The sequence below is a fragment of the Talpa occidentalis genome, unplaced genomic scaffold (assembly GCF_014898055.3).
Source record: "Talpa occidentalis isolate TD23 unplaced genomic scaffold, MPIMG_talOcc4v2.1 talOcc4.2, whole genome shotgun sequence".
NCBI lineage: Eukaryota > Metazoa > Chordata > Mammalia > Eulipotyphla > Talpidae > Talpa > Talpa occidentalis.
The window spans coordinates 39990277-40014130 of record NW_023602073.1 but is presented as its reverse complement, the minus strand read 5'-3'; the positions used below and the strand labels follow the sequence as shown (position 1 = coordinate 40014130).

General features: G+C 54.7%; 1 protein-coding gene across 1 annotated transcript; it reads left to right on the top strand.

Moving 5' to 3' along the window:
• The first annotated feature begins 2523 nt into the window (after positions 1–2523).
• On the top strand, positions 2524–8374 carry LOC119251236 (golgin subfamily A member 2-like). Its single transcript, XM_054698110.1, has 4 exons — positions 2524–2672; positions 4343–4588; positions 7925–8077; positions 8339–8374. The coding sequence occupies exons 1-4, from the start codon at positions 2571–2573 to the stop codon at positions 8372–8374; spliced, it is 537 nt and encodes a 178-aa protein (XP_054554085.1). The 5' UTR covers positions 2524–2570.
• Positions 8375–23854: the final 15480 nt, after the last annotated feature.

The window sequence follows — 23854 nt, the reverse complement described above, 5'->3', positions numbered from 1 at the left end:
TATGACACAGGTGCCAGAGTGCCCCCTAATCAGTGCTCTTTGGAGTGATCTGTTTACCCTCTGTGGATCAGATCCCAGCAAACTGACCTTCCCAGTTGGGAATCTTCCCCCAGTCGTCTCAACATGGGTTGCTCTGCTCCACAGGATAAACAGGCGACTGAAGCATCAATTCTGCTTCATTCTCTTGAGAAAAAAAAGCCTTCTGTATTATGTACATATGCTACATAAGTGAGATTGTAACAGATTGCTCTGAAATGTGCCTGGCTGTGCCCCTGGCTGTCCCCTCACTGCCTCCTGCCATCAGCATCCATTGGTGCAGGAGCTTGAGCAGCGCTGTTAATGGGTAACATGTATAAGAAAGGGCCCTGATGTCTGAGTACTCACATGCTTGCTTTTCCACCCTGCGCTGGCTTTGCCCGCTGCAGCTACTGATTCATGGCATCCTGGAAGTTCGAGTCTGAAGACTAAGTGTAAATTCCTAAACATTTTTTCTTTAAACCATGTTATCAGTCCATTTCGTCATCATTGGAGGGGCGTGGTACTACCCACAGCACCTGTAGAGTTCTGGGTGGCAGTCAGGTGGCAAATCTAACGTGTAAAGTGGGGTGTGAGTACAGGGGCTTGCAGTTCTCGTGAGCCTCAACTCTCTTTGAGAGTTGAGAGACTCTGCAGTTGAGAGACTACCAAAAGGAAAACAGCTTGGGGTCTCCTGCAGGAGTTAAGAAAAAAAAAAAGAAGACACTTGGCAATAGGCCAGAGACAAGGCTTCTGGTGGTTGTGAGTCATCAAAAGATGTAAGTCTTGCTCTGCCAGGCTTCCTGGGAGGGAGTGCTCCAGGGCAGCTGAGTGAGCGTTTAAGAGCATGAAAGAAGTGGGTAAGAATCCTGGCTCTGAGTGCGGCCTCTCAGTAGCTCTGCTGGGGGATCTGATTTGGGGTGACACTGTTTAAGTTCTTTGTCCACCTGTGAGTCAGGGTGCTACAGTTCTACTTAAATCTTGGCAGCATCCATGAGATGATTGTGCATTCATCCCTTGTGCGGGGCTGGTGCGCAGTGAGCCTTCAGTACAGGGCGTCGCTATGGACTTCTTGCTCTGGCAATTTCTCTCATCCCCAGCCTCAAGGGAAGCCAGTCAGTGAGGACACCCTCTCCCTTTAGGGAGGCAAAGATGAGCCCCGGGTGCTTGGGATTAGGCGACCTCTGAGGTGGGAGTCCGTCTCTGCCACCTGCTTGCTAGATGATCACAGGGAAAATCACATCTTTCCTGGGTCTCAGGTTCCTCACCTGGAAGATGATATTGTTGGGCCAGATCAGTGTCTTCCAGCCTGATTTGGTAGCTTTGATCCATCTCTTGGTTCACATTGCTTTCTGCCTCAGGCGAGGCGGAGAGTGGCCGTTTGAAAGATGGCACAGGCCGTGGTATGGATCCGTCACCCTTGTCTCCGGCATCCATTGTCCAGAGCTGCTCTTTTTCTTTCTCTGACCTTCTTTTCTTCTCTAAGTCACTTTTCTCTTCCTCCCCTTGCCCTTGTTTTTCTCTTTTCACCTCCTGTAGATTCAGGACATTCTGCAGGTGCTGTGTCCGACCTTAACCACTCCAATGGGGTAGCGCTCCCCCCATTTGACAGGAGGAAGGTGAGGCCGTGCCAAGACCCCCTCCCTGGCTTGCCCTCTCCCAGCGTGCATGCCCGAGGCTTGTCTGGTTGGGGTACTTGGCCTCTGGCTGATTTTATGTTCCCATCATTAACCCTCGGTGTGTCCATGTCTGCTATTTCAAATGCTTGGTTGGTTGTTGTTTTCCTTCCCGCACATCTTTATCATCTTGGAGAAGAGAAATACACCGTGAAGGGTGAAAGGTCATTTGGGAAGAGCTTCCAGAGCAGTGTGAAAGATTTGGGCCTTCCAAGCCTCCAGGGTGAATGCTCAGTGGCCCGTACTACCGGGAGAGTGTCAATAAACTCCCCCCCCACACACACACACACACAGGGCTTGCCCTCTAGAGGGGCATGTCCCCCAAAGACCAACAATGCACATAGTGGTTGATTTTTCAAAGTGATGAATTCAATTTTAGCTTGGGAGTGGGAAATGCAGGCTTAGGAGAAAGGGGGCTTTGTTACAGGTACAAGGGTTCAGGTGAGTTTTGTAGCAGAACTGCAAAGTACCTGAGGTTCACCAGAGATGAGTGACTGGGACATCCTCCCCCACTGTCTTTTAAAAATCAACTGGACACTTACCATCTCCCATGGGCCCTTGGCAGCAGACACTTTGCTAGGGGCAAGGTGGGATGTGGCAACTGAAGGAGCAGTTGGCTCTGAAGGGTCTGGAGGCTGGAGGGGTTGGCCTTTCAGACTGATGTGTGGTGACGTGGGAGTCCCGGGCAGAGGGTGGGTGCAGGAGATGATCAGGATCCGGAGCCCAGAGGAGCGCTTGGCAAGAAGGTAAGGTGCCTGGGGTGCCCTGGGCTGGAAGATGACCTCATCCTGATGTGGGAGGGGACACCAAGCTCTGGGTCTCCAAGCTGCATTGGGTGGCATCTCATTGTTTCTTCTGTCTGTCCAGTCCCATCAGAACATGGAGGTGACCGGCACGCTCCAAATGGAGCAGCACACCAAGAGCGAGCTGGCCACGAAACTCGGCCAGCTGCAGGAGAAGCTGACAGAGCTAAAGGAGCTGGTAAGTCCTGTGCCAGCTGGGAAGGTCTCAGAGGCCTCCGGGAGGAGGTTTTTAGGCCACAGAGGTAGCTCCAACTCAGGGCTGGGGAGGCACCTGGTACCCTGCAGTCCTGCCAGGTCCGTGACCACCTGTGCCCAGGGTCTGACATGGAGTGGTGGGTTTCCCGGGACTGCAGGTCACCTGCCCCGCTGGAGGTTGAGCCACTAGGCAGAGACAAGGAGACGTGGAGACATCCTTTTTCCAGACTTGGCTCCGGGGTTGCGCTTCACTGAACAGGGCTGAGCCTCAACATTCTTCACTTCAGAGAGCACTGGAAAGCAGTTCTGCTGCAGTTGAAGGAAGGGGCCTGGGCAGGTGGCAAAGTCCCACAGTGCCTGTCCCCCCCCCCCATTTGTGGGTGCAGATCTGGGAGTTGCCTCGGTGGTCTCCACTCTGTTGCTCCACCACAAGTCCGTTGAGACAGTTGCTGCTCAGAACTGCCCTTTTCTGCATGCTTCCTGGGTTATGGGCAGGACCAATCAGGTGGAAGCTATGAGCTGATTGGTGCTAAGTGGTCCAGTCAGCCAAGGATGAAGATGGTCCAGGGCCTCCCTGGTGGCCTAGAGGTTAAGTCTCGGCACCATCACCACTGCTGCCTGTGTTTGATCCCTGGCTGGGAGCTGACCCACAGGGCGCAGCAGACCTCTCCTGCCTTGCCGGCTGCTCCCCTCAGCAGTGTGTTTCAGTCAGTCTGTCTGTTCTGCTCACTCTACACCTCTGGCCAATACCCCAGTTCTTCTGCACAAAAAAAGAAAAATGGTCCAACCAGACTTGATGTTGGGACACCCTGAAGAGTGATATAAGCCAGGGTTAGAGGGAGCTGAGGGGCTCCGTTCCAACCTCCAAAGAAAGAAGGGGAAGACTCTGTTCCTGGCCTCTGAAGAAAGGAGGGCCAGAAGCTGAAAGAAGAAAAGCAGCATCCAGTAGCCAACCTCTGTGGGAGGAAGAGAGGATGAAGACCTCTGTCAGAGACTGGGCCTCCAGTCCTGTGTCTGACATCACCGGAAAGGAGCACCAAAGGCTCCGGGCCTCGTGTCTGAAAGAGCTGTTTGTTGTTGGTGTTGTCCAGCAACTCACAAAGAACGTTTTAACACTTTGTGTCTCTGACATCACCTGGGATCCCAACTGAAAAGGGTAGTCACAGGGCATGAATGGGATGCCAGGATAGGCCGCAGTCGCACCCACCTGCCCAGCCTCTAAGACAAGAGAGCTGCCAAAAAGCCCCAAAGTCAAAACCAAAGGCTGGAGCAATACAGACCCCATACGATAGGGGCCTACAGGTTAGAGCCGATGGAAGGATAGTGCCCGGTAGGGGACTCATCACTGTGGTTCTCAACCATGTGCACAATTGCAAGAGACTTCAGCCTCTGTAAGCAACCACCTTGGGTTTATTTTACAAATGGGAAACGGAGCTTACTGTAGCCACAAGTGGTGTCTACCTCAGCCAGGTACTGTCCACCAGAAGTACAAGTAGGGTTCCAATCCCCTGTCACCAGGAGTGCTGAGCAGCACTGGTCAGTAGTGATGGTCACTACTGGTCTCCCTGAGGTAGCGTCTAGCAGAGGCAGCTGGGTTCCAATGACAATTTGGAGGCCAACTGCCACCTGCCCTCACCCCCCCGCGTCCTGCAGGTGGAGGAGAAATATCAAGAGGCTCAGGAGCTGCAGCAGCAGCAGGACCACTACCTTAGTCACCTTCAGCAGTACATGGCCGCCTACCAGAAGCTCGTGGCTGCCTACCAGCAGCTGGCCAACGAGAAGGACGTCCTGCAGAAGCAGGTGCTGCTTAACACCCAGCTTGTCAACTGGATACAGCACGAAGAAGAGCAGGGCAAGATGGAGGTCGAGTTGGCCCGCCAAGAGCTGCTGGAAACACAGGTGGGGCAATTGGAGTGCCAGACACCCTGTGGCTGCCCGAGCAGGAAGACCTGCGAGCAGCATCCCTTCTCATTCTTTCCTGTCGGCCCCACTGAACCTCCTGGCTCGGACTGGAGAAAGTGAGTGGGACTTCAGCAGAGGAGGGGTTTGCAAGAGTGGAAGCCACCCTTAGGACAACTTGGATCCTTCTCCTTTGGGGACTTGCTGGCGCAGGGTTGCACAGAGAGGAGGGAGCAGAGCTTGCTGGCTCTCAGGGCTGCTTCAGAACCCAGGTGTTCTTTGAGCCCCTCTGGCTGCCCCCCAACAGTAAATGGACTGAGCAGTGAGGAGGAGGAGGAAGAGAACAAGGGCCCCCTGCCAAAGCTAAGCATCCCTGACGACCTAGACAGCCGCGAGGCCATGGTGGGGAGAGTGTGCCTGGGGAGACCCACCAGGCCCTTCAGGGAGCCATGGAGAAACTGCAGGTGAGTGTGTGTAAGGCAGGAAGGAATGGCCACAGGGCAGGTTTTCTGATCCAGCAGACCAGGTACAGGAGAAGTGAGTCCTGGAAGCCTCAGTGACTTTTGCAGGCTTTTATTGGGATTTACCGGGTACATGGCAGGCAGGGTGCTGGGGGGGTCAGGAGGCAGACAGGCCTCCCAGCCCCCAGCAAGTCTTCACTCTTTCTGGGCTCTCCGGCGTTCTCTGATGGTCTCTGCTGCTCTGCTGTCTCGGTTCTGCTTCTGCTTCTCTGCTGCTGCTGGCGTCCCATGACGCCGCCCTTAAAAGCCCAGTCTTGGGCTTCCCGGTGGCACAGCGGTTGAGGGCTGGGTTCTGAAGCTGCCCGCAGCCTCCGCGGTGCCGGTTTGATTCCTGGCCGCAGGGCGAGGGTCCCACATGGCGCGCGGACCTCTCCTGCCGCCCGCTGCTCCCCTCAGCAGTGTACTTCGTCCTTCTGCCTGCTCTGCTCCCGCTCTGGCTCTGGTGAATTCTCTCACCCTCCCGCACTTCTGACTGTACCCAGTGTTTGTATGAATAAATAAATAAATCTTTAAAAAAAAAAAAAGAGACTGACTTCACAAAGTTCTTTAAATAAATAAATAAATAAATAAATAAATAAAAGCCCAGTCTTAGCCCAGGTGAATCCCATCTACCTATACCCACACCCTACTCCAGGTGCCCGCATCAGGCATGCATTCGGGACCACAGGGTTCCGTCTTCCATCCTAATGGCGGGAGGGCAGAAAAGCCTGATACTTTTACCTGCCAGACAGTCTATACGAGTTATACACACGTTTCTCTTGGCGAATATGAACACTGCAGCCATGGCCCACAAAAGCAAATGAAATATATCACAATGAAATATAACAGAACACAAATAAGTCCAGGCAGGGCACCGACCTGGGGGCAAAAGACTGTTGGCACCAGTAGATGATCCACCACTTCAGCTGCCGAAGGCACTGCTCATGCGAGAGAGGGAACCACTCAGGCATCTGCCGTCACTGGCCAGGAGCCCTCAGGCCTCCGGCCCCCTCCAGCTGGGGTCTTCGGCCACAAGCCACACACTGCATCCACCCCCAGGATGCACTCACTCTTGGGTTGGCGATTCTGTACTCTTTGGGGGTAATCGCCCAACCCTCAGGGTTTCTGTCTGCAGTCACTCCAACACTCGGCTTTCATAGCCACCAATGCGACACGCAGGCCCCTGCACTCAGGCCAGCCCACTGCACAAGCACATGGGTCGGGGATCTGTGATGCAAGCGCCACATGCGGCCTCTCTTGGGTCCCTTCCTCTTTGGCTGAGGGCCCCACCACAAGCCACGTTCCCTGCCCGTCCCCAAGGACGGGTTCCTCAGCTCCTCACCCTCACTCAGCAATGAACAGGGCAACACCCACAGGTGATTTTAAGAGACTCACTGGCCTTCTTTAGCTTACACAGTGCTTAACAGCCGCTCAGGGCTTCCCGAACTTAGCACCAGCTTTTGCCTTCTCAGTTGGCTTTTTCTCCTCTGCCTGGCTACTGGGCAATACACTGGCTGCTTTTGGCCACCAAGGCCCACTGGCCACCCCCAGATTCCCATCTCTGGGGTGTACAATCCCATCTCCCCAGGGCCCCCAAAACATATCAAACTTGCCAAGGTCCTCCCCTTCTGGCGGGATTGTTAGTCCATTAGTCCAAGTTCATCGGCTTTTCCCTTTGTCCACACTGGGAGCTCTGAATCGTGGTCCTTTCTTCCCGACGATTCTTGCTGCCTCGGGGATCATTGGCTGGTCCTCTCGGGCGTCTCCTCCTCCAGGCGAGGTCTCATCCCGCAGCTTCCGGACCTTTTCCATCCCCTGTGCCGCCATGACACGTCCAGCGCTGTCACAGGCAGACACTGTCTGCTGCTCCTCAGTCCCTCCCGGTCTTCGGAGGGCTCCATACCCGTCTGCATGGATCACCTTGCCGACTTACGCCAATTGTAAGGCAGAAAGGAATGGACACGGGGCAGGTTTTCTGATCTAGCAGACCGGGTCCAGGAGAAGAGAGTCCTGGAAGCCTCAGTGACTTTTGCAGGCTTTTATTGGGATTTACCAGGTACATGGCAAGTAGGGGTGCTGGGGGGCTGGAGGCTGACAGGCCTCCCAGCCCCTAGCAAGTCTTCATTCTTTCTGGGCTCTCCGGTGTTCTCTGGTGGTCTCTGCTGCTCTGCTCTCTCGGTTCTGCTTCCGCTTCTCTGCTTCTGCTGGCGTCCCAGGGACGCCACCCTTAAAAGCCCATCTTAGCCCAGGTGAATCCCATCTACCTATGCCCACAGCATACTCCAGGTGCCTGCATCAGGCTTGCATTCAGAACCACAGGGTTCCGTCTTCTATCCAAATGGCGGGAGGGCAGAAAAGCCTGATAGTTTTTTCTTACCCTACAGTGTGGTTCTCCGGAGGGCTGGGCGGGCTGGGTGCTGGGCAGGCCAGCACTGCTGAGCCCCTGAGCCCACTGTCTGGCTGCAGGGTCACTTTACCGAGCTCATTCAGGAGAAAGTGGACTTACAGGACTGGATGGAGGAGCTGGAGCATCGATGTATCCAGATGTCTGGAGAGACTGACACCATCGGTGAGTGGGGAGGCCTGTGCCCTGCAGCTGGGGTGCTATGCAGAGGCTGGGAGACCCCAGCAGCTGAGCTATCTACACACCCTCCCCTAGGAGAATACATTGCTCTCTACCAGACCAGAGAGCAGTGATGAGGAAGGAGCACCAAGAGAAGGAGGAGTCCATAAGCCAGCTGGCCCAGAACAAAGAGGAGATGAAGGTAGTCAGAGCTCTGGCTCCATGGTGGTGCAGCTGGGGGCAGGGCGGGCTTCTGAGTGTCTCTGCTTCCAGGTGAAGCTGTTAGAGCTGCAAGAGCTGGTTTTGTGGCTGGTGGAGGTGCACAACAAATGGCGGGTGAAGCTCCAAGCACCTGCCCAGAACCCTGCTGCTGAGCCCACTAGCGCATGCCTAGCCCCAAGGAGCCTGGCGCTGCCAGCAGCCAAGGTGAGGAAAGCCCCGCACGGGCATCTAGGCAGGAGGAGCACACTGCGCCAGGCACACAGCATCCTGTCTCTGTCTCTCTAAAGCACGGAGTGAGGTGAGCCTCGTCCACGACGTGCAGCCGACCCAGGGCGAGGCCCATCTGGGCCTGACTCCCCTCGAGAACACCTCTGTGCAGCAGATCATTCAGCTGCTTCAAGAAATGCAGAACCCCAGGAAGGCGTCACCATTGGAAACAGCCGGTGTATTCCCTTCTTCTACCAGGCTGATGACAACAAGGTGAAGATAATGGTGGTCTAGGCCACCGGCATGGGCCGGGGGCTCTGCCCCCACCTGGCCCTCACCAACCCATCCCTGTTCCCAGGCTATCCCCCCCCGTCCTTTGGCTCTCCTTCCCAGTTGTCCTTTTCATCCCTCGGCTTAAAAAAGGGGTCAACAACTCCCCTATCTAATAGGGGAAACAGGTGTAGACCCTAGCCTCTTAGGTCAGGGCTGTGTCTTAATCTCTGGGCTATTCATACTTCCAGAGACAAGGAGCTAGAAACATCCAACTAGTTATTTAGGGGCTCCCTTCTACAACATAGGGGCTCCTTGATGACCAATTGAATCCTTACCAGGCCTTCCTGCAGAGGGCCTAGGTTATATCAGGCAATTTGGGGCCACGTGCCACCCCCACCCTACCCCAACCATGTGGAGTGGGGCAGCATTTTGAAGGCCCGGCATGGGGGCTAAGTCCAGACAGAGATACCAGCTGGCGCAGGTGGGCACCTACACCTGTCTAGAGTGTAGCCAAGAGATAGCAGTGGTTTATTTGAGACCACCCAGATCCACAAAGGGGTGGTCTCCCCTGCTCCCTTTTGAAATTTCCCCACGGGCCTTTGCACCCAATTTTTTTTTTTTTTACTTTTTTGTTGGACTCAATAATTGTTTTGATTTTTCTTATTTTTTTTTTTTTACTTTTTGTTGCACCCAATTATTTTGGAGGTGATCCCTAACTGCAGAGGGGAGGCCTCTCCTACTACCTAGCAAAAGTCCCCATGGGCATGTGTGCCCGATTATTTTGTAGGCACCCACCTGTTAAGGGGGGGCTCTGCTCACTACACAAGTCTTGGCTTGAGGTTACCCTGTCCCCTCACAAAAGTTTCGCGGGCATGAGGGCACCACAATCCTCAAAGGGGTGTCCTCACCTGTCCCGGCTAACAAAAGGCCCGTGGGAATGAGGCCACCCCAATGTGCAAAGGGGTGGCCTCCTCCTTCCCCCTCACAAAAGGCCCATGAGCATGAGGCCACCCCAATCCACAGAGGAGTGGCCTCTCCTGTCCCGCCCCTCACAAAAGAAACGCGGGCATGAAGCCAACCCAATTCTCAAAGGGGTGGGTACCCTGTCCCCCCTCCCAAAAGACCCGTGGGCATGAGGCCACCCCAATGCACAAAGGGTGGCTTCCCCTCTGTGCCCCCTCACAAAAGTCCGCGGGCATGAGGCCACCCGATCCACAAAAGGGTGGCCTCCCCTTCCCTCCTCTCAAATGTCCTGCAGGTATGAGGCCACCGCAGTCCACAAAGGGTGGCCTCCACTTGCTGTCTTTACAAAAGTCCCGTGGGCCTCTGTGCCTGATTATCTTGGAGGCCACCCCGGATTTGCACAGAGGTGGCCTTCACTGCTTCTTTAATAAAAAGTCCCCATAGAGGGGATGCATGGCTTACTCAGGCAATTTGGGGGTACACACTTACTCCCCCAACCCTGTGGAAAACTGGGCTTGGCCAGAAGCCGGGCTGGGGTGGCTGGTGGAGGCCAGGTGGAAGGCGCGTGGGCGCCCCGCGGTGTACATACTGTGCTGGGACGTGTGTACATGGGGCTGAGACGGCCCCTGTATCACAGCGGAGGCTGCGGTGGCCCCTGGGAGAGGAGGTTTCTATGAATCAGTTGACATCGAGGAAACTTATTTATAGATCGCCCAGGACAGAGGAAGGAGGCAAGGCCAGGGAGTGGTTCCTGGTGTTTCACTTTTGTTTCTGAATAAACCGAACTCACCACGTGGTCGGGCCCTGGGACCTGGGCTCAGGTGCTGCGCTGGGTGTGGGTCCTGCCAGCAGAGGGCAGGCTTCGGGGTGCGAGGTGCGCACTGCGGCTGCCTGTCAGGGATCCAACCCCGCTCAGCTCTCAGGCCCTACAGGTGCCACCCACTGCGTGCCACCCCGGGAGGGCCAAGACTGGGAAACCTGGTCTACTTCTGTGGAAGGAAAGCAGGGTACCAGCACCCCAGAGTACTGGCTTCCAGCCTAGGATTTCTCCTCTCACCCTGTTTCTCTGGGCCCCCAGCCAGGCCCCATGATTCCTCCAGGCTGGCACTCTACCCCTGGTGGCCACAGCAGGGTCCAGATGAAGACCAGTTAACATCCAGGTGCTTTCCCGAGCAGCCCGGGAAGGACTGGGGCATCCCAGGCACCCCTGTGCCCCCATGCTTAAGACTTCCCTCCCCCTGAACGCCACAGAACACAGCCAGCACACAACACGTTGCTCCCCATTGTTCAGAAATGGGTTTCATTCTCAGCCAAGAGACAGCAGGACTGGTCGCGGCCAGAAGCACACAGCTGCCGGGACAGCACCCCCATGCTCGGGGAAGGGGCAGGAAGGTGGCAGGGGTGCTGAATGGGCACAGGCCGGGAATGGCAGGGAGGCTCGTCGGAGGTGGCACGTGTTGGCGGGGGCGGCTGGGGTGACAGCGTTTGCTTGTAGTTGGGCCACAAGACTCAGAAGGACAGCACAGCACAGCGGTTCCCAACACTAGAGATGTGCACATTAATGTGTGTGTGTGTGTGTTATTTATAGACATGTATAGAGCAGGGCAGGAGCAATACCACAGCGGGGGCACAAGTGTCACCAAGGTCATGCCTGGGGTGTCAGCTCACCACCACAACAGACTAAAGTCACAGATGAAGGGGGAGGCTTGGGGGCTGGGGGCCAAGTCACAGAACAGCCACCCAGGCAGGCCTGGGAAGAGAGGTGTCCCAGGAAGAGGAGGGTCTGGTTAGAGGCCGAAGGGGGCCCTGGGGCTCTCAGGATGGGATGGACTCGCCTGACCCGATCAGCTGGCAGCTGGAGAGAAGCAGAGAGAAAACGGGGGAGGGAGAGAAGGGGGAGAGCTGGGAAGGCAGGTGCAGCCTGGGCTGCAGCGCTGGGGGGAGGTGGGGAGGGAAGACGAAGCAGGGGAGGGTGTGGGCAGGGGTTCTGGATGAGAGGGGAGGGGACAGGGAGGGGGATGCAGGAGCAGGAGCTGGAGCCTCTCCCTGCACGCTCACCGGCCTCTCACACACACCAGACAGTGCACCCGTGAGCCAGACATGTGATCGGCTCCCTCCTGCTCCCTCCTCTCTGCTCCCCTGTCTTTCATTCCGCTGGCCCAGGACCACCCTCAACTTCGGGAGTAGGGGGCCCCGGGCCCCACGCGACACCACCATTTCTGATGGAGAAAGACAGGCGGAATACCACTGTTTACCCCGAGAGGGCAGAGCTGAGAGGATGGCTGGAGGGAGCACTGGGGGCCCCCTGGGTGGGCAGAAAGCCCAGGAGTCCTCCATATGGACCCTGGGGAGGCTGGGAGGGCAGGAGTCTGGATGCCAGTGGCCACAGGCTTATAAGTCTAAGAGGGGAGCCTCAGCTGGCCGGGGGACCACAGGTTGAATAGGTGAGGCTGGGCCCTTCCTGGTGTGGAAAAGCAGAAGAGCAAGCATCAGTGGAAGGATGCGGGGGCAGGCAGGTCTGTGGGGCGAGTTTTACTGCCCAGCTGGAGCAGAACTCAGAGAAGCCAACTTGCCTGGGTCAGCAGACACTGAGGTCCCCTGGCTGTAAAGGGGAGGTGACCCTAAGGAGAAACAGGCCCAGGTCCACAGGCCTGCAGGCGGGCCTCGGTGCTTTACCTGGGGCACAGCAACACCGGGCATGGAGGGCAAGGCGCTCTGTGACCTGCCTGGTTGCAAGGTGGCTCTGGGCCGAGCTGTGGCTTGGACCCTCAGGCTTTCCAAAGCCATCAGACAACCTGAGCCTTCCTGAAGGCGACTCAGTTGCCACAATAAGGAGGAGGGTCCAGACCTCCTCTGCCCTGTGGTGGATCTGGTTCCAAAGCTCCCAAGGCAGCTGCCCTGCCCCAGCAGCACACACATAGGGGGATGGGGGCTGCACCCCCAGGATGAATTTCAAAGGCTCCCTGAAGGCCTGCTCCCTGACAGCGGCACAAGCGGCCTATCAGCTCAACACCCTGCGTGACCATCTGCACTGCAGGCCCTCGAGCCTAGAGACTTCCACAGCCAGAGGACCTCCACCTAGGTGGAAGGCCCGGCTGAGACACGTAGCAGCCACTGTCTTCAGTCAAAGGTACTTTGGGAACCTGGGGTTGGCTTGCCTGTATGAACGTAAGTGTGTGTGTGACCAATATAGGAATAAAATTCTCTCTGAGAGCCAACTTCTGACTGAAGCTTATCTATCACCCTCGCGGCAGATGCCTTCTCTCAAACCTCGGTCCCCTGGGGCTTAGGCCAGATATGTGCCCTAAGCGTCTCATCTTTTACTGCAGCGCTGCGTGGCCTCAATACCAATTGGACAATGGCTCCCACGGGCCGAGCATGGCGCTTTTGACTTCTCCATCCTTGCAGACCTAGAGTTCTGTCACCGCAATGGAAATGGTCAGAGATCCCTTCGGGCCAGGCTGGCTTTCTCTTGTGCTCCCGTGCCCCCCTCCAGCCCCTCCCTCCTGAAAACCTGCCACACTCTCCAAGTCTTGAGACTCCTCTCACTCTCCCCTCTCTGGACCCTCTTCAACGTTTTCTGATCCTCTAGTTCTCAGTCTTCACCTCCTCCAGCTCCCCAATCCGGCCTCCCCTCTTTTTTTTCACCTCCTAGCTGCCACACCCGCTCTGGGTGGTCCTCTTCTGGGTCCCCTCAGGGAAGTGGCGGGGACTGAAGGAGGAATTAGGGTCCATGGTCCTTCCTCTCTGTCTGGTCTCTCCCAGACTGAAAAGCTTCTTGGCTCTTTCACTAACAATCCCACCACCTACACCAAAGAGTTTCCTTATCTTACCCAAGCCTGTGACCTTACTTGCCATGATTACAAGTGATCCTCTCTTCCACCCTGACCTCTGACAAAAGGGAGCAGGTTTTTAGGTCTGCCCAAGACCAAGCAGATCAGGTCCCTGTGACTGACACAACCATGGCCCCAGGCTCTGCAGCAGTTCCCAGCCCAGAGCTGGGGTGGGGCTACCAGACTGACACAGGCAGGGCCCCCGGGGCAGGACTCACCAAGACCATTTTATTACCTGTCTCCTAGCTGGTCTCCAAGCAGCTGTGCACAAAAGTGTAAATTTTGCTAAGCTCAGGGAGATTCCCCAGTCTGCCTCAGAAAACCCTGCTGCCTTCCTTAGCCAGCTGACGGAGACGCTCCAGCGCCATACCAGGCTTGACCCTGACTCAAATGGAGGCGCAACAGTTCTGGCTACCCATTTTATATTCCAGTCAGCCCCTGACATTACACAGAAGCTTAAGAAGGTTGAGGGGCTTTCCCTGGTGGCGCAGTGGTTAAGCGCTGTGCTGTGAGGCTCTCGTGCCAGTTTGATCCCGGCTGGCCAGCCAGCGAGGGTCCCACATGGCACAGCAGACCTCTCCTGTTGCGCCCACTCCTCCCCTCAGCAGCATATTTCCTCAGTCTGCCTGTTTGGTTCCCCACTCTGTCTCTGGTGAATCCTCTCACCCTCCCACGTATCTGGCCTGTACCCCGGTTCTTGTGTAAATGAATAAATAAATCTTAAAAAAAAAAAAGGCTGAGGATAGTCCTCAAACCCCTATCCAGGATCTGCTGAATATGGCCTTGACAGTTTTTAAAAACCGGGAGGAACAGGACAGGCAGAGAGGGAACTCCGTAGTCACCAGAAGGCTGGGCTTCAAGCTCAGGCCCTGGTAGCTGCCTTGAGACTGGCAGGCCCTGCTCCTCCAACCACCACAGCACCTGCCACCGACAGAGGACGACAACGGGCCCCATGGCCCCCAACCGACTGCCGCTGGGAGCCTGCTTCAAATGTGGTCAAGAAGGCCACTGGTCCAGACAATGCCCCAACCCCTGCCAGGACTGTGTCCCACCTGCAACATCTGGGGTCACTGGACAAGTGACTATGCCTCCACGCCTGGCTGTGGTGGGCCAGTCCTTCCAGCCCCAAGCAACTCTTGCCACTGGTGGTCTTGGGTTTGGCAGCTGAGGACTGAAGAGGCCCGGACTCATCAACCCCAATAACCTTCAAGGAGCCCAGGATAACAGTCAAGGTAGCAGGTAAGTCCATCTCCTTTCTGGACTCTCCTTCAATATGTTGCTGGCCTCCTCCTCTGCAGACCTTCTCCGCCACAATCTCAGCAACACACTGCACAACTCCTCACCTTCCTGTGCTCAAAAGGATACCGTGTCTCCCCGTCCAAAGCCCAACTTTCAGTTCCCACAGCCGTCTATCTGGGTCTTCCACTAACTCCTTCCTCCAAACAGCTGACGGTGGACCACAAACAGGCCATCCGGGACCTTCCCTCCCCTGAATCGGCAGAACAAATCCTTTCCTTCCTAGGTTTGGTCGGATTCTTCCATTTTGGATCCCTGATTTTGCTTTCCTAGCCAAGCCACTGTACAAGGCAGCAAAAGCCTCCCCTGAAGGACGTCTCCAATCCCCCGGGAGGTTCGCAGGGCCTTCCTTTTACTCACACATATCCTCCTTATCTCACTCTTCCCCTCTCTGGACCCTCTTCAACGTTCTCTGATCCTATAGATTCTCAGTCTAGAGAATTAGGGCACCTGCCCTGCCCTTCCTGATCCAGAAAAGCCTTTCCTCCTGTTCACAGACGAATGTCAAGGTATTGCGGCAGGCGGCCTTTCCCAGCCTGTGGGCCCAGCCTGTGGGCCCAGCCCTGTGTCCTGTCGCTTATCTCTCCAAGCAGACGGATCCCACTGTCAGGGGCTGGCAACCTCGCCTTAGAGCCCTGCAGCGGCAGCTCTACTCACCCGGGAACCCCTCAAACTTACTCTGGGAAGACCTGTCCAAGCACATTCCTCGCACCACCTTCAGGCCCTCCTGTCTCCCCGCCCGCTCTCCACTCTCACTCCTGCCCGCTCACAGGACTCCCACGTGCTCTTTATCGAAAACCCTCTGGCGAGTCTCACTCAGTCTAATTCTCTCAACCCAGCCCCTCTTCTGTCTCTGGCCCCCCTTCTGCCGCTCATTCATGCCCTGAAATCCTGGGCGAAATGCAAACCTCCAGACTGGGTTTTGCTGACTCCCCTTTGTCAGATGCCTACTGGGCTCTGTCTGTAGACGGCAGCTCTTGCGAAGGTGCGCGAGGTCAGCGGAGGGCTGCCTAGGCCATGGTTACCCTCGATCAGGTCATCGAGGCAGGAAAGCCGCCCGGAGGAACCACCTCCCGAAAGGCAGAACTCAGAGCACTTACCGGGGCCCTGACCCTCAGCAACCATAAGAAAGTCACCATCTATACGGATTCAACATATGCCTTCCTTATGGCTCACAGTCCTGCTGCGATTTGGCAGGAAAGTGGGTTCCTTTCCACCAAGAGGTCCTCCATCATTTACGCTAAACTTATCCTTAAGCTTCTAGCGGCCTTGCAGCTTCCAACTGAAGTCGCCATTATCCACTGTGAAGGACACCACACGGACAATTCTTACGTGACCACAGGGAATAACAAGGCTGATGCAGCAGCAAGGGCTCCCACCACTGACTCTGCTGCAGACCCTGCCCCTATTCCCTATCTGTCCCCTCCATCACTCTGACTTAGGAGCCTAATGAACGCCAATTCCTGAGTCTGCTCTTTCAACCCTCCTTGAGTGCAAAAGTCTGGCAGATAGTTCCCATCGTCAAACCTGTGCTCGTGGATCACCTCATGGGGGAGTTCACCCACCTTCTTCTTTTGCAGCTCACCAGCTGCGTGGACACTTACCCGACAGGATTGGCAGGTTGATTTTACTCACCTCCCTACTCACAAAAAGGTTAAATATCTGCTCACAATGGTTGATGCAGTGACAGGTTGGGTCGAGCCCTTCCCTGCAGCTAGAGAAATGGGTCAGGTGGTAACCGAGGCCCTTCTTAACCACATAATCCCACGCTTTGGCCTCCCCAGCTCTATCCTATCTGACAATGGTCCAGCTTTTATCTCAAAGATTACTCAGCAGGTCTCCACGGCTCTGGGTATCACCTGGAAGCTTCACATTCCCCACCACCCGCAATCCTCAGGGAAGGTGGAGCGCGCCAATGGGCTCATCAAGGGTCACCTCACTAAACTCTCCTGAGAGCTCTGCGACTGCTCCGGGAACATGAAGACCTGCACTTACCCAGTCCTGCCTTGAATCTCGACCTCCTCAACTGACCTACCCCACCACTGCATCCGGGAGACCAAGTCCTGCTCAAATTGCTTCAGCCAAAGCCACGGCAGCCTCCGTGGACTGGTCCACACACGGTCATTCTCACCACGCCTACAGCAGTAACACTTCTGGGACACCCCTCCTGGCACCATCTCTCTCGGGTCAAACATGCCCCCGAAGACAAATATTATGCATGTTGTAACCTGGGTCCTACTAGGATGTGCATTTCTTGTCAAAATCTCCCTGAGCCCAGTGTCCTATGTATGGAAATTCAAAGTTAGGGAGACCTTTGTCTCAGGATCCATGGAGACTACCCACTTGGTGGGTACTGCAGAGTGCCCACAGGCCGGATGCACAGCACCCATCACCCACACCCTAACTCTTTCGTTGATTACCAACCCTATGAACTCCTTGCTTCTTTTACCATCAAACCTTAGATCACTGTAAGAATTCCTACAAAGAATATGGGGGGTGCCCTTATCTGTCATGTACAGTGTACCTTCCAGATAAAGGTCAAATGTTCACTCTGGTCTGTCATAATATGGGTTTCAATACGAATTAAGTTAACTATCTTTTTCTGATCCTTGGGACCTACGCTGGGTACAGGGAATCCAAGCCACAGGGTACACTGGCTGGCATTCCTACCCAGTGGCAACATTGTCCGTCTCAAGGGAATATGTCCCGACACAATATGCCACAGTCCAAGTCTCCCAGGACATCCTCCATTCAGAGCAAGTCCTACAAAATCAGCTAACATCATCAGAAAAGACAGAGACACCCTCAACCTGGGTTCATATAATCCAAAACACTCTGCCCTTCCTGACTGACTCCTTTGGGACTAATACCTCCTCTTGTTTCCTCTGCGCTTCCCTTCAGAGGCCTCTACTGGCAGCAGCTCCAATTAATCTCAATATCACTATGACCAAGATAACGGACGCTGCTTGCCAGACTCCCCAACTCTCAGTCCCCCTATGGGACTCCAGTCACAGCTACCCCTGCTAGAAAACTGATGCCCTTGTCAGCTTTCATTCCCGCACTTCCAACATTTCGGTGAAAGGATAGATACCTCCTTAGAAAAAACCTCTGTGTCTTTAGCATCATTTAAAAGACAGCTCCCCTCCCTGGCACAGGTCACTCCAAAACCGGTGGGCTCTGGACCTGTTAAAAACTGATAAGGGGGCACCTGCCTATTCGTCAGGGAAGAATGTTGTTACTGTATCAGTGAGTCAGGGATTGTAGAACAAAATGTGGAAGCCTTAATGAAACTACGCAAAGACATGGAAAGGGAAAGCGGGGGCTCCAAGTCTCCACTGACATGGTTTCAAAATCCTATAGTCTCATGGCTCCTCCCACTCTTGGGGCCAATACTAATGATAACTTTATTTTTTTCTTTTTGCTCCTTGCCTCCTAAAATTCACACAGGCTCGCATTCAGGAAATGTCTCCTACCACATTTAACCAACTTCTCTACCCATATTCTTGCATCCCTGCAGAAGACCCTCATAACCAGGCCTGAGCCACCTCCTTGGCTCTCTGCCAGAACCAGAGAGCAGTGACAAGGGAGGAGCACTGAGAGAAGGGGTTCATAAACGGGCTGGCCCAGGACAAAGAGGAGCGGCGAATGTGTGTGGCGGGGCAAGGGGTGGAATGTAGTTACCTCACAATCCCTGGGAACCATCCTTATGTCACATCAAGAGCTGGGTGCTTGATTTGTTGCCCCAGCCCCCAGGACTAACCCCCTTTCAGGTTTCTCCTATGGCTGCAGATTACCAACTTGAAGGGGACCCAAGACCATGGGACCCGACCCTGGGAGAGGGTTCAGGCTCGCTTGCTCTGTACTGTACCCCACCTTTAAACACTGAGCGCCTACAAAGCCTACGCTTCCCTAGTAATCTTGAAACGCTGACAACTGCTCTGGGTGACACTGGGAAGAATTGTTTAGTTTGGTTTTCTGCGGGGTTTCTACTTCTCCACAGAGACTTTCCAATTTTTGTCTGACTCCTCCATCTCACATTCTAATTCCTTATGACCCTGGGGCCAGAGTGCCCCCCAATCAGTGCTCTTTGGAGTGATCTGTTTATCCTCTGTGGATCAGATCCCAGCAAACTGACCTTCCCAGTTGGGAATCTTCCCCCAGTCGTCTCAACATGGTTTGCTCTGCTCGCCACAGGATAAATAGGCGACTGAAGCATCAATTCTGCTTGAGTCTCTTGAGAAAAAAAAGCCTTCTGTGTTAATGTACATATGCAGACATATGTGAGATTGTAACAGATTGCTCTGAAATGTGCCTGGCTGTGCCCCTGGCTGTCCCCTCACTGCCTCCTGCCATGAGCATCCACTGGTGCAGGAGCTTGAGCAGCGCTGCCTGCTGGCAGCTACTGAGTCATGGCATCCCAGAAGTTCGAGTCTGAAGACTGAGTGAAAATTCCTAAAGATTTTTTTCTTTAAACCATGTCATCAGTCCATTTCTTCTGTCATTGGGAGGATGGGACGGGGGGAATACTCACAGCACCTGGTGGAGATGTTGGTGGCATGAAGTCAGATGGCAAATCTAACTTGTAAAGTGGGGTGTGAGTACAGGGGCTTGCCGTTCTCGTGAGCCTCAACTCTCTTTTTCCTCTCTGCAGTTGAGAGACTACCAAAGGAAAAACATCTTGGGGTCTCCTGCAAGAGACCACTGGAAGTGGTTGTAAGTCATCTGAAGATGTAAGTCTTGCTCAGCCAGGCTTCCTGGGAGAGGGGTGCTCCAGGGGCAGCCGAGTTAGAGGTGAAGAGCATGGAAGAAGTGGGTAAGAACCCTGGGTCTGAGTGCGGCCTCTCAGTAGCTCTGCTGGGGATCTGATTTGGGGTGACACTGTTTAAGCTCTTTGTCCACCTGTGACTCAGGGTGCTACAGCTCTACTTAAATCTAGGCAGCATCCATGAGATGATTGTGCATTCATCCCTTCGTGCGGGTCCTTGTGCGCAGTAAGCCTTCAGTACAGGGCATCGCTATGGACTTCTTGCTCTGGCAATTTCCCTCATCCCCAGCCTCAAAGGGAAGCCAGGCATTGAGAACACCCTCTCCCTTTAGGGCGGCACAGATGAGCCCCGGGTGCTTGGGTTTAGGCAACCACTGAAGTGGAGTCTGTCTTTGCTACCTGCTTGCTGGGTGATCACAGGGAAAATCACATCCTTCCCGGGTCTCAGTTTCCTCACCTGGAAAAGGATACTTCTGGGGGGCCTCCCCGGTGACACAGCAGTTGAGCGTTGGGTTGCGAAGCTGCCCGCTGCCTCTGAGGCGCCGGTTCGATCCCCGGCTGCTCCCCGGTCACCAGAGGAGGGTCCCACATGGCGTGCAGACCTCTCCTGCCGCCCGCTGCTCCCCTCAGCAGTGTACTTCGGTCCTTCTGCCTGCTCTGCTCCCCGTTCTAGCTCTGGTGAATTCTCTCACCCTCCCGCGCTTCTGACTGTACCCAGTGCATGTATAAACAAAACAAACAAACAAATAAATAAATAAATAAATAAATAAAACATGCCTCTATAAAAAAAAAAAATGATATTGCTGGGCCAGATCAGTGTCTTCCAGACTGATTTGGTAGCTTTGATCATCTCTTGGTTCACGTTGCTTTCTGCCTCACGCGAGGCAGAGAGTGGTCGCTTGGAAAGATGGCGCAGGCCGTGGTATGGATCCGTTACCCTTGTCTCCAGCATCCATCATCCAGAGCTGCTCTCTCTTTCCTTCTCTGGCCTTCTTGTCTTCTCTAAGTCACTTTTCTCTTCCTCCCCTTGCCCTTGTTTTTCCCTTTTCACTTCCTGTAGATTCAGGATATTCTGCAGGTGCTGTGTCCGACCTTAACCACTCCAATGGGGTAGCACTGCCCCCATTGGACAAGAGGAAGGTGAGGCCATGCTGAGACCCCCTCTCTGGCTTGCCCTCTCCCAGCATGCATGCCCGAGGCTTGTCTGGTTGGGGTACTTGGCCTCTGGCTGATTTTATGTTGCCATCATTAACCCTCAGTGTGTCCATGTCTGCTATTTCACCTGCTTGGTTGATTGTTGTTTTCCTTCCCACACATCTTTATCATCTTAGACAAGATAAAATACACTGTGAAGGGTAACAGATCTTTTGGGAAGAGCTTCCAGAGCAGGAGTGTGAGATTTGGGCCTTCCAACCCTTCAGGGTGAATGCTCAGGGGCCCGTCCTACTGGGAGAGTGTCAATAACCCCCCCCCCCACACACACACACAAGGCTTGCCCTCTGGGCATGTCCCCAAAGACCAACAGTGCACATAGCGGTTGATTTTTCAAAGTGATGAATTCATTTTAGCTTGGGAGTGGGAAATGCAGGCTTAGGAGAAAGGGGGCTTTTGTTACAGGTGCAAGGATTAAGGTGAGTTTTGTAGCAGAACTGCAAAGTACCTGAGGTTAACCAGAGATGAGTAACTGGGACATTCTGCCCCCTTGTCTTTTAAAAATCAACTGGACACTTACCCATCTCCCATGGGCCCTTGGCAGCAGACCCTTTGCTAGGCGGCAAGGTGGGATGTGGCAACTGAGGGAGCAGTTGGCTCTGAAGGGTCTGGAGGCTGGAGGGGTGGCCTTTGAGACTGATGTGTAGAGGTGGGCAGTGTTCATCCCCGTGGAGAGCGGGTGACGTGGGAGTCCCAGGCAGAGGGTGGGTGCAGGAGATGATCGGATTCGGAGCCCAGAGAGCGCTTGGCAAGAAGGTAAGGTGCCTGGGGTGCCCTGGGCTGGGGGATGACCTCGTCATGATGTGGGAGGGGACACCGAGCTCTGGGTCTCCAACTGCATTGGGTGGTGTCTCATTGTTTCTTCTGTCTATCCAGGTACATCAGAACATGGAGGTGACTGGCTCACTCCAAACGGAGCAGCACACCAACAGCGAGCTGGCCACGAAACTTGGCCAGCTGCGGGAGAAGCTGGCAGAGCTGAAGGAGCTGGTAAGTCCTGCGCCAGCTTGGACGGGCTTGGAGGCCTCTGGGAGGGAGGTCCTTAGGCCGGGACAGAGATGGCTCCAACTCAGGGCTGGGGGGCACTGATGACCCTGCAGTCCTGCCAGGTCTGTGACCACCTGTGCCCTAGGCTCTGACATGAAGTGGTGGGTTCCTCGGGACTGCAGGTCACCTCCCTGCTGGAGGCATGAGCCACTAGGGGAGAGACGAGGAGACGTGGAGACATCCTGGTTCCAGACTTGGCTCTGGGTCGCGCTTCAATGAACAGGGCTGAGCCTCAGCATCCTTCACTTCAGAGAGCACTAGAAAGCAGTTCTGTTGTGGTGAAAGGAAGGGGCCTGGGCAGGTGGCAAAGTCCCACAGTGCCTGCCTCAGGAAGAGAGGTCAGTGCCTGTCCCCCCCATCTGTGGCGCAGATCTGGGAGGTGCCTCGGTGGCGGGAGCCAGCAGCAGCGGTGGTCTCCACTCTGCTGCTCCACCACAAGTCCGTTGAGGCAGTTGCTCCTCAGAGCTGCCCTTTTCTGCAAGCTTCCTGAGTTATGGGCAGGACCAATCAGGTGCAAGCTATGGGCTGATTGGTACTAAGTGGCCCAGTCAGTCAAGGATGAAAAATGGTGCAGGGCTTCCCTGGTGGCCTAGGGGTTAAGTCTCAGCACCGTTACCGCTGATGTCTGAGTTTGATCCCTGGCTGGGATCTGACCCACAGGGCACAGCAGACCTCTCCTGCCTTGCCGGCTGCTCCCCTCAGCAGTGTGTTTCAGTCAGTCTGCCTGTTCTGCTCACTCTACACCTCTGGCCAATACCCCAGTTCTTCTGCACAAAAAAAGAAAAATGGTCCAATCAGACTTGATGTTGGGACACCCTGAAGAGTGATATAAGCCAGGGTTAGAGGGAGCTGAGGGGCTCTGTTCCAACCTCCAAAGAAAGAAGGGGAAGACTCTGTTCCTGGCCTCTGAAGAAAGGAGGACCAGAAGCTGAAAGAAGAAAAGCAGCATCCAGTAGCCAACCTCTGCGGAAGGAAGAGAGGATGAAGACCTCTGTCATTGACTGGGCCTCCAGTCAGTGTCTGACATCACCTGAAAGGAGCACCAAAGGCTCCAGGCCTCATGTCTGAAAGAGCTGTTTGTTGTTGGTGTTGTCCAGCAACTCACAAAGAGCTTTTAACCCTTCGTGTCTCTGACACCGGCTGGGATCCCAACTGAAAAGGGTAGTCACGGGGCATGAGGATGGGATGCCAGGATAGGCCGCAGTGGCACCCACCTGCCTGGGCTCTAAGACAGGAGGGCTGCCAAAAAGCCCCAAAGCCAAAACCAAGGGCTGGAGCAATACAGTACCCATACGATAGGGGCCTACAGGCTGGAGCCGATTGAAGGATAGTGCCCAGTAGGGGACTCATCACTGTGGTTCTCAACCGTGTGCACAATTGCAAGAGACTTCAGGCTCTGGAAACAACCACCTTGGTGGCCTCCACTGGTGGCGCAGTGGTTGAGTGTTGGGCTGCGAAGCTGCTTGCAGCCTCTACTGCCCGCAGCCTCTGCAGCGCCGGTTCAATCCCTGGCCACAGGTGAGGGTCCCACATGGCGCGACAGTCCTCTCCTGCTGCCCACTGGTCCCCTCAGCAATGTACTTCGGTCCTTCTGCCTGTTCTGCTCCCTGCTCTGGCTCTGGTGAATTCTCTCACCCTCCCGCGCTTCTGACTGTACCCAGTGCTTGTATAAATAAAATTAAAAAAAAAAAAAAGTTCTGTTTGCAGAACTTCTAACCTCCTGGACCCCCCTGTGCAGAGTAAGCAGGTGCTCTAGGAGACTCTGGCTCCCTTTAGGGCGGCAGGTGCCAGCACACCCGCAGAGGACCTTACACTACTTCAAAGGAAACCTGCACCCCCCTGATCACTGCAGCACTTTTTACAGTAGCCGAACTGTAGAAGGGATGGTACATAGATAATAGGATACTACTCATCAAGAAACATAAACTCATGCCATCTGGGGCAACATGGATGGAGCTAATTGAAATAAGCCCAAAGGAGAAAGACAAATATGTCACTTAGATATATGGATATAGAAAAATTAAACAAAGGGCTAGTTTAAGCTATCCCGTGAGTCTCCCAGGTGGTGCCTGACTACTGGCTGGGGCTGCAGACCAGCCCAGACTTTCTGGCCTGGCAGCTGGATGGTGGACTGACCCTCTGTAGTTTGGCATCAAACTCATTTGATGACAAAGCCTGACTCCAGCTGACTGAATCCCCCATTGTGTCTTGTTTTACCTGCACCAACCACTGGTCCCCAGCCTCTGCTGCTTGCTGAGTCTGAGATGGATCTTGTACTTGATGCTGCATGTAATTTTTTGTTTGTTTGTTTTTAAGATTCATTTTTTATTTATTTATGCATACAAGAACTGGGGTATAGGCCAGAGGGGCAGAGGGTGAGAGGAT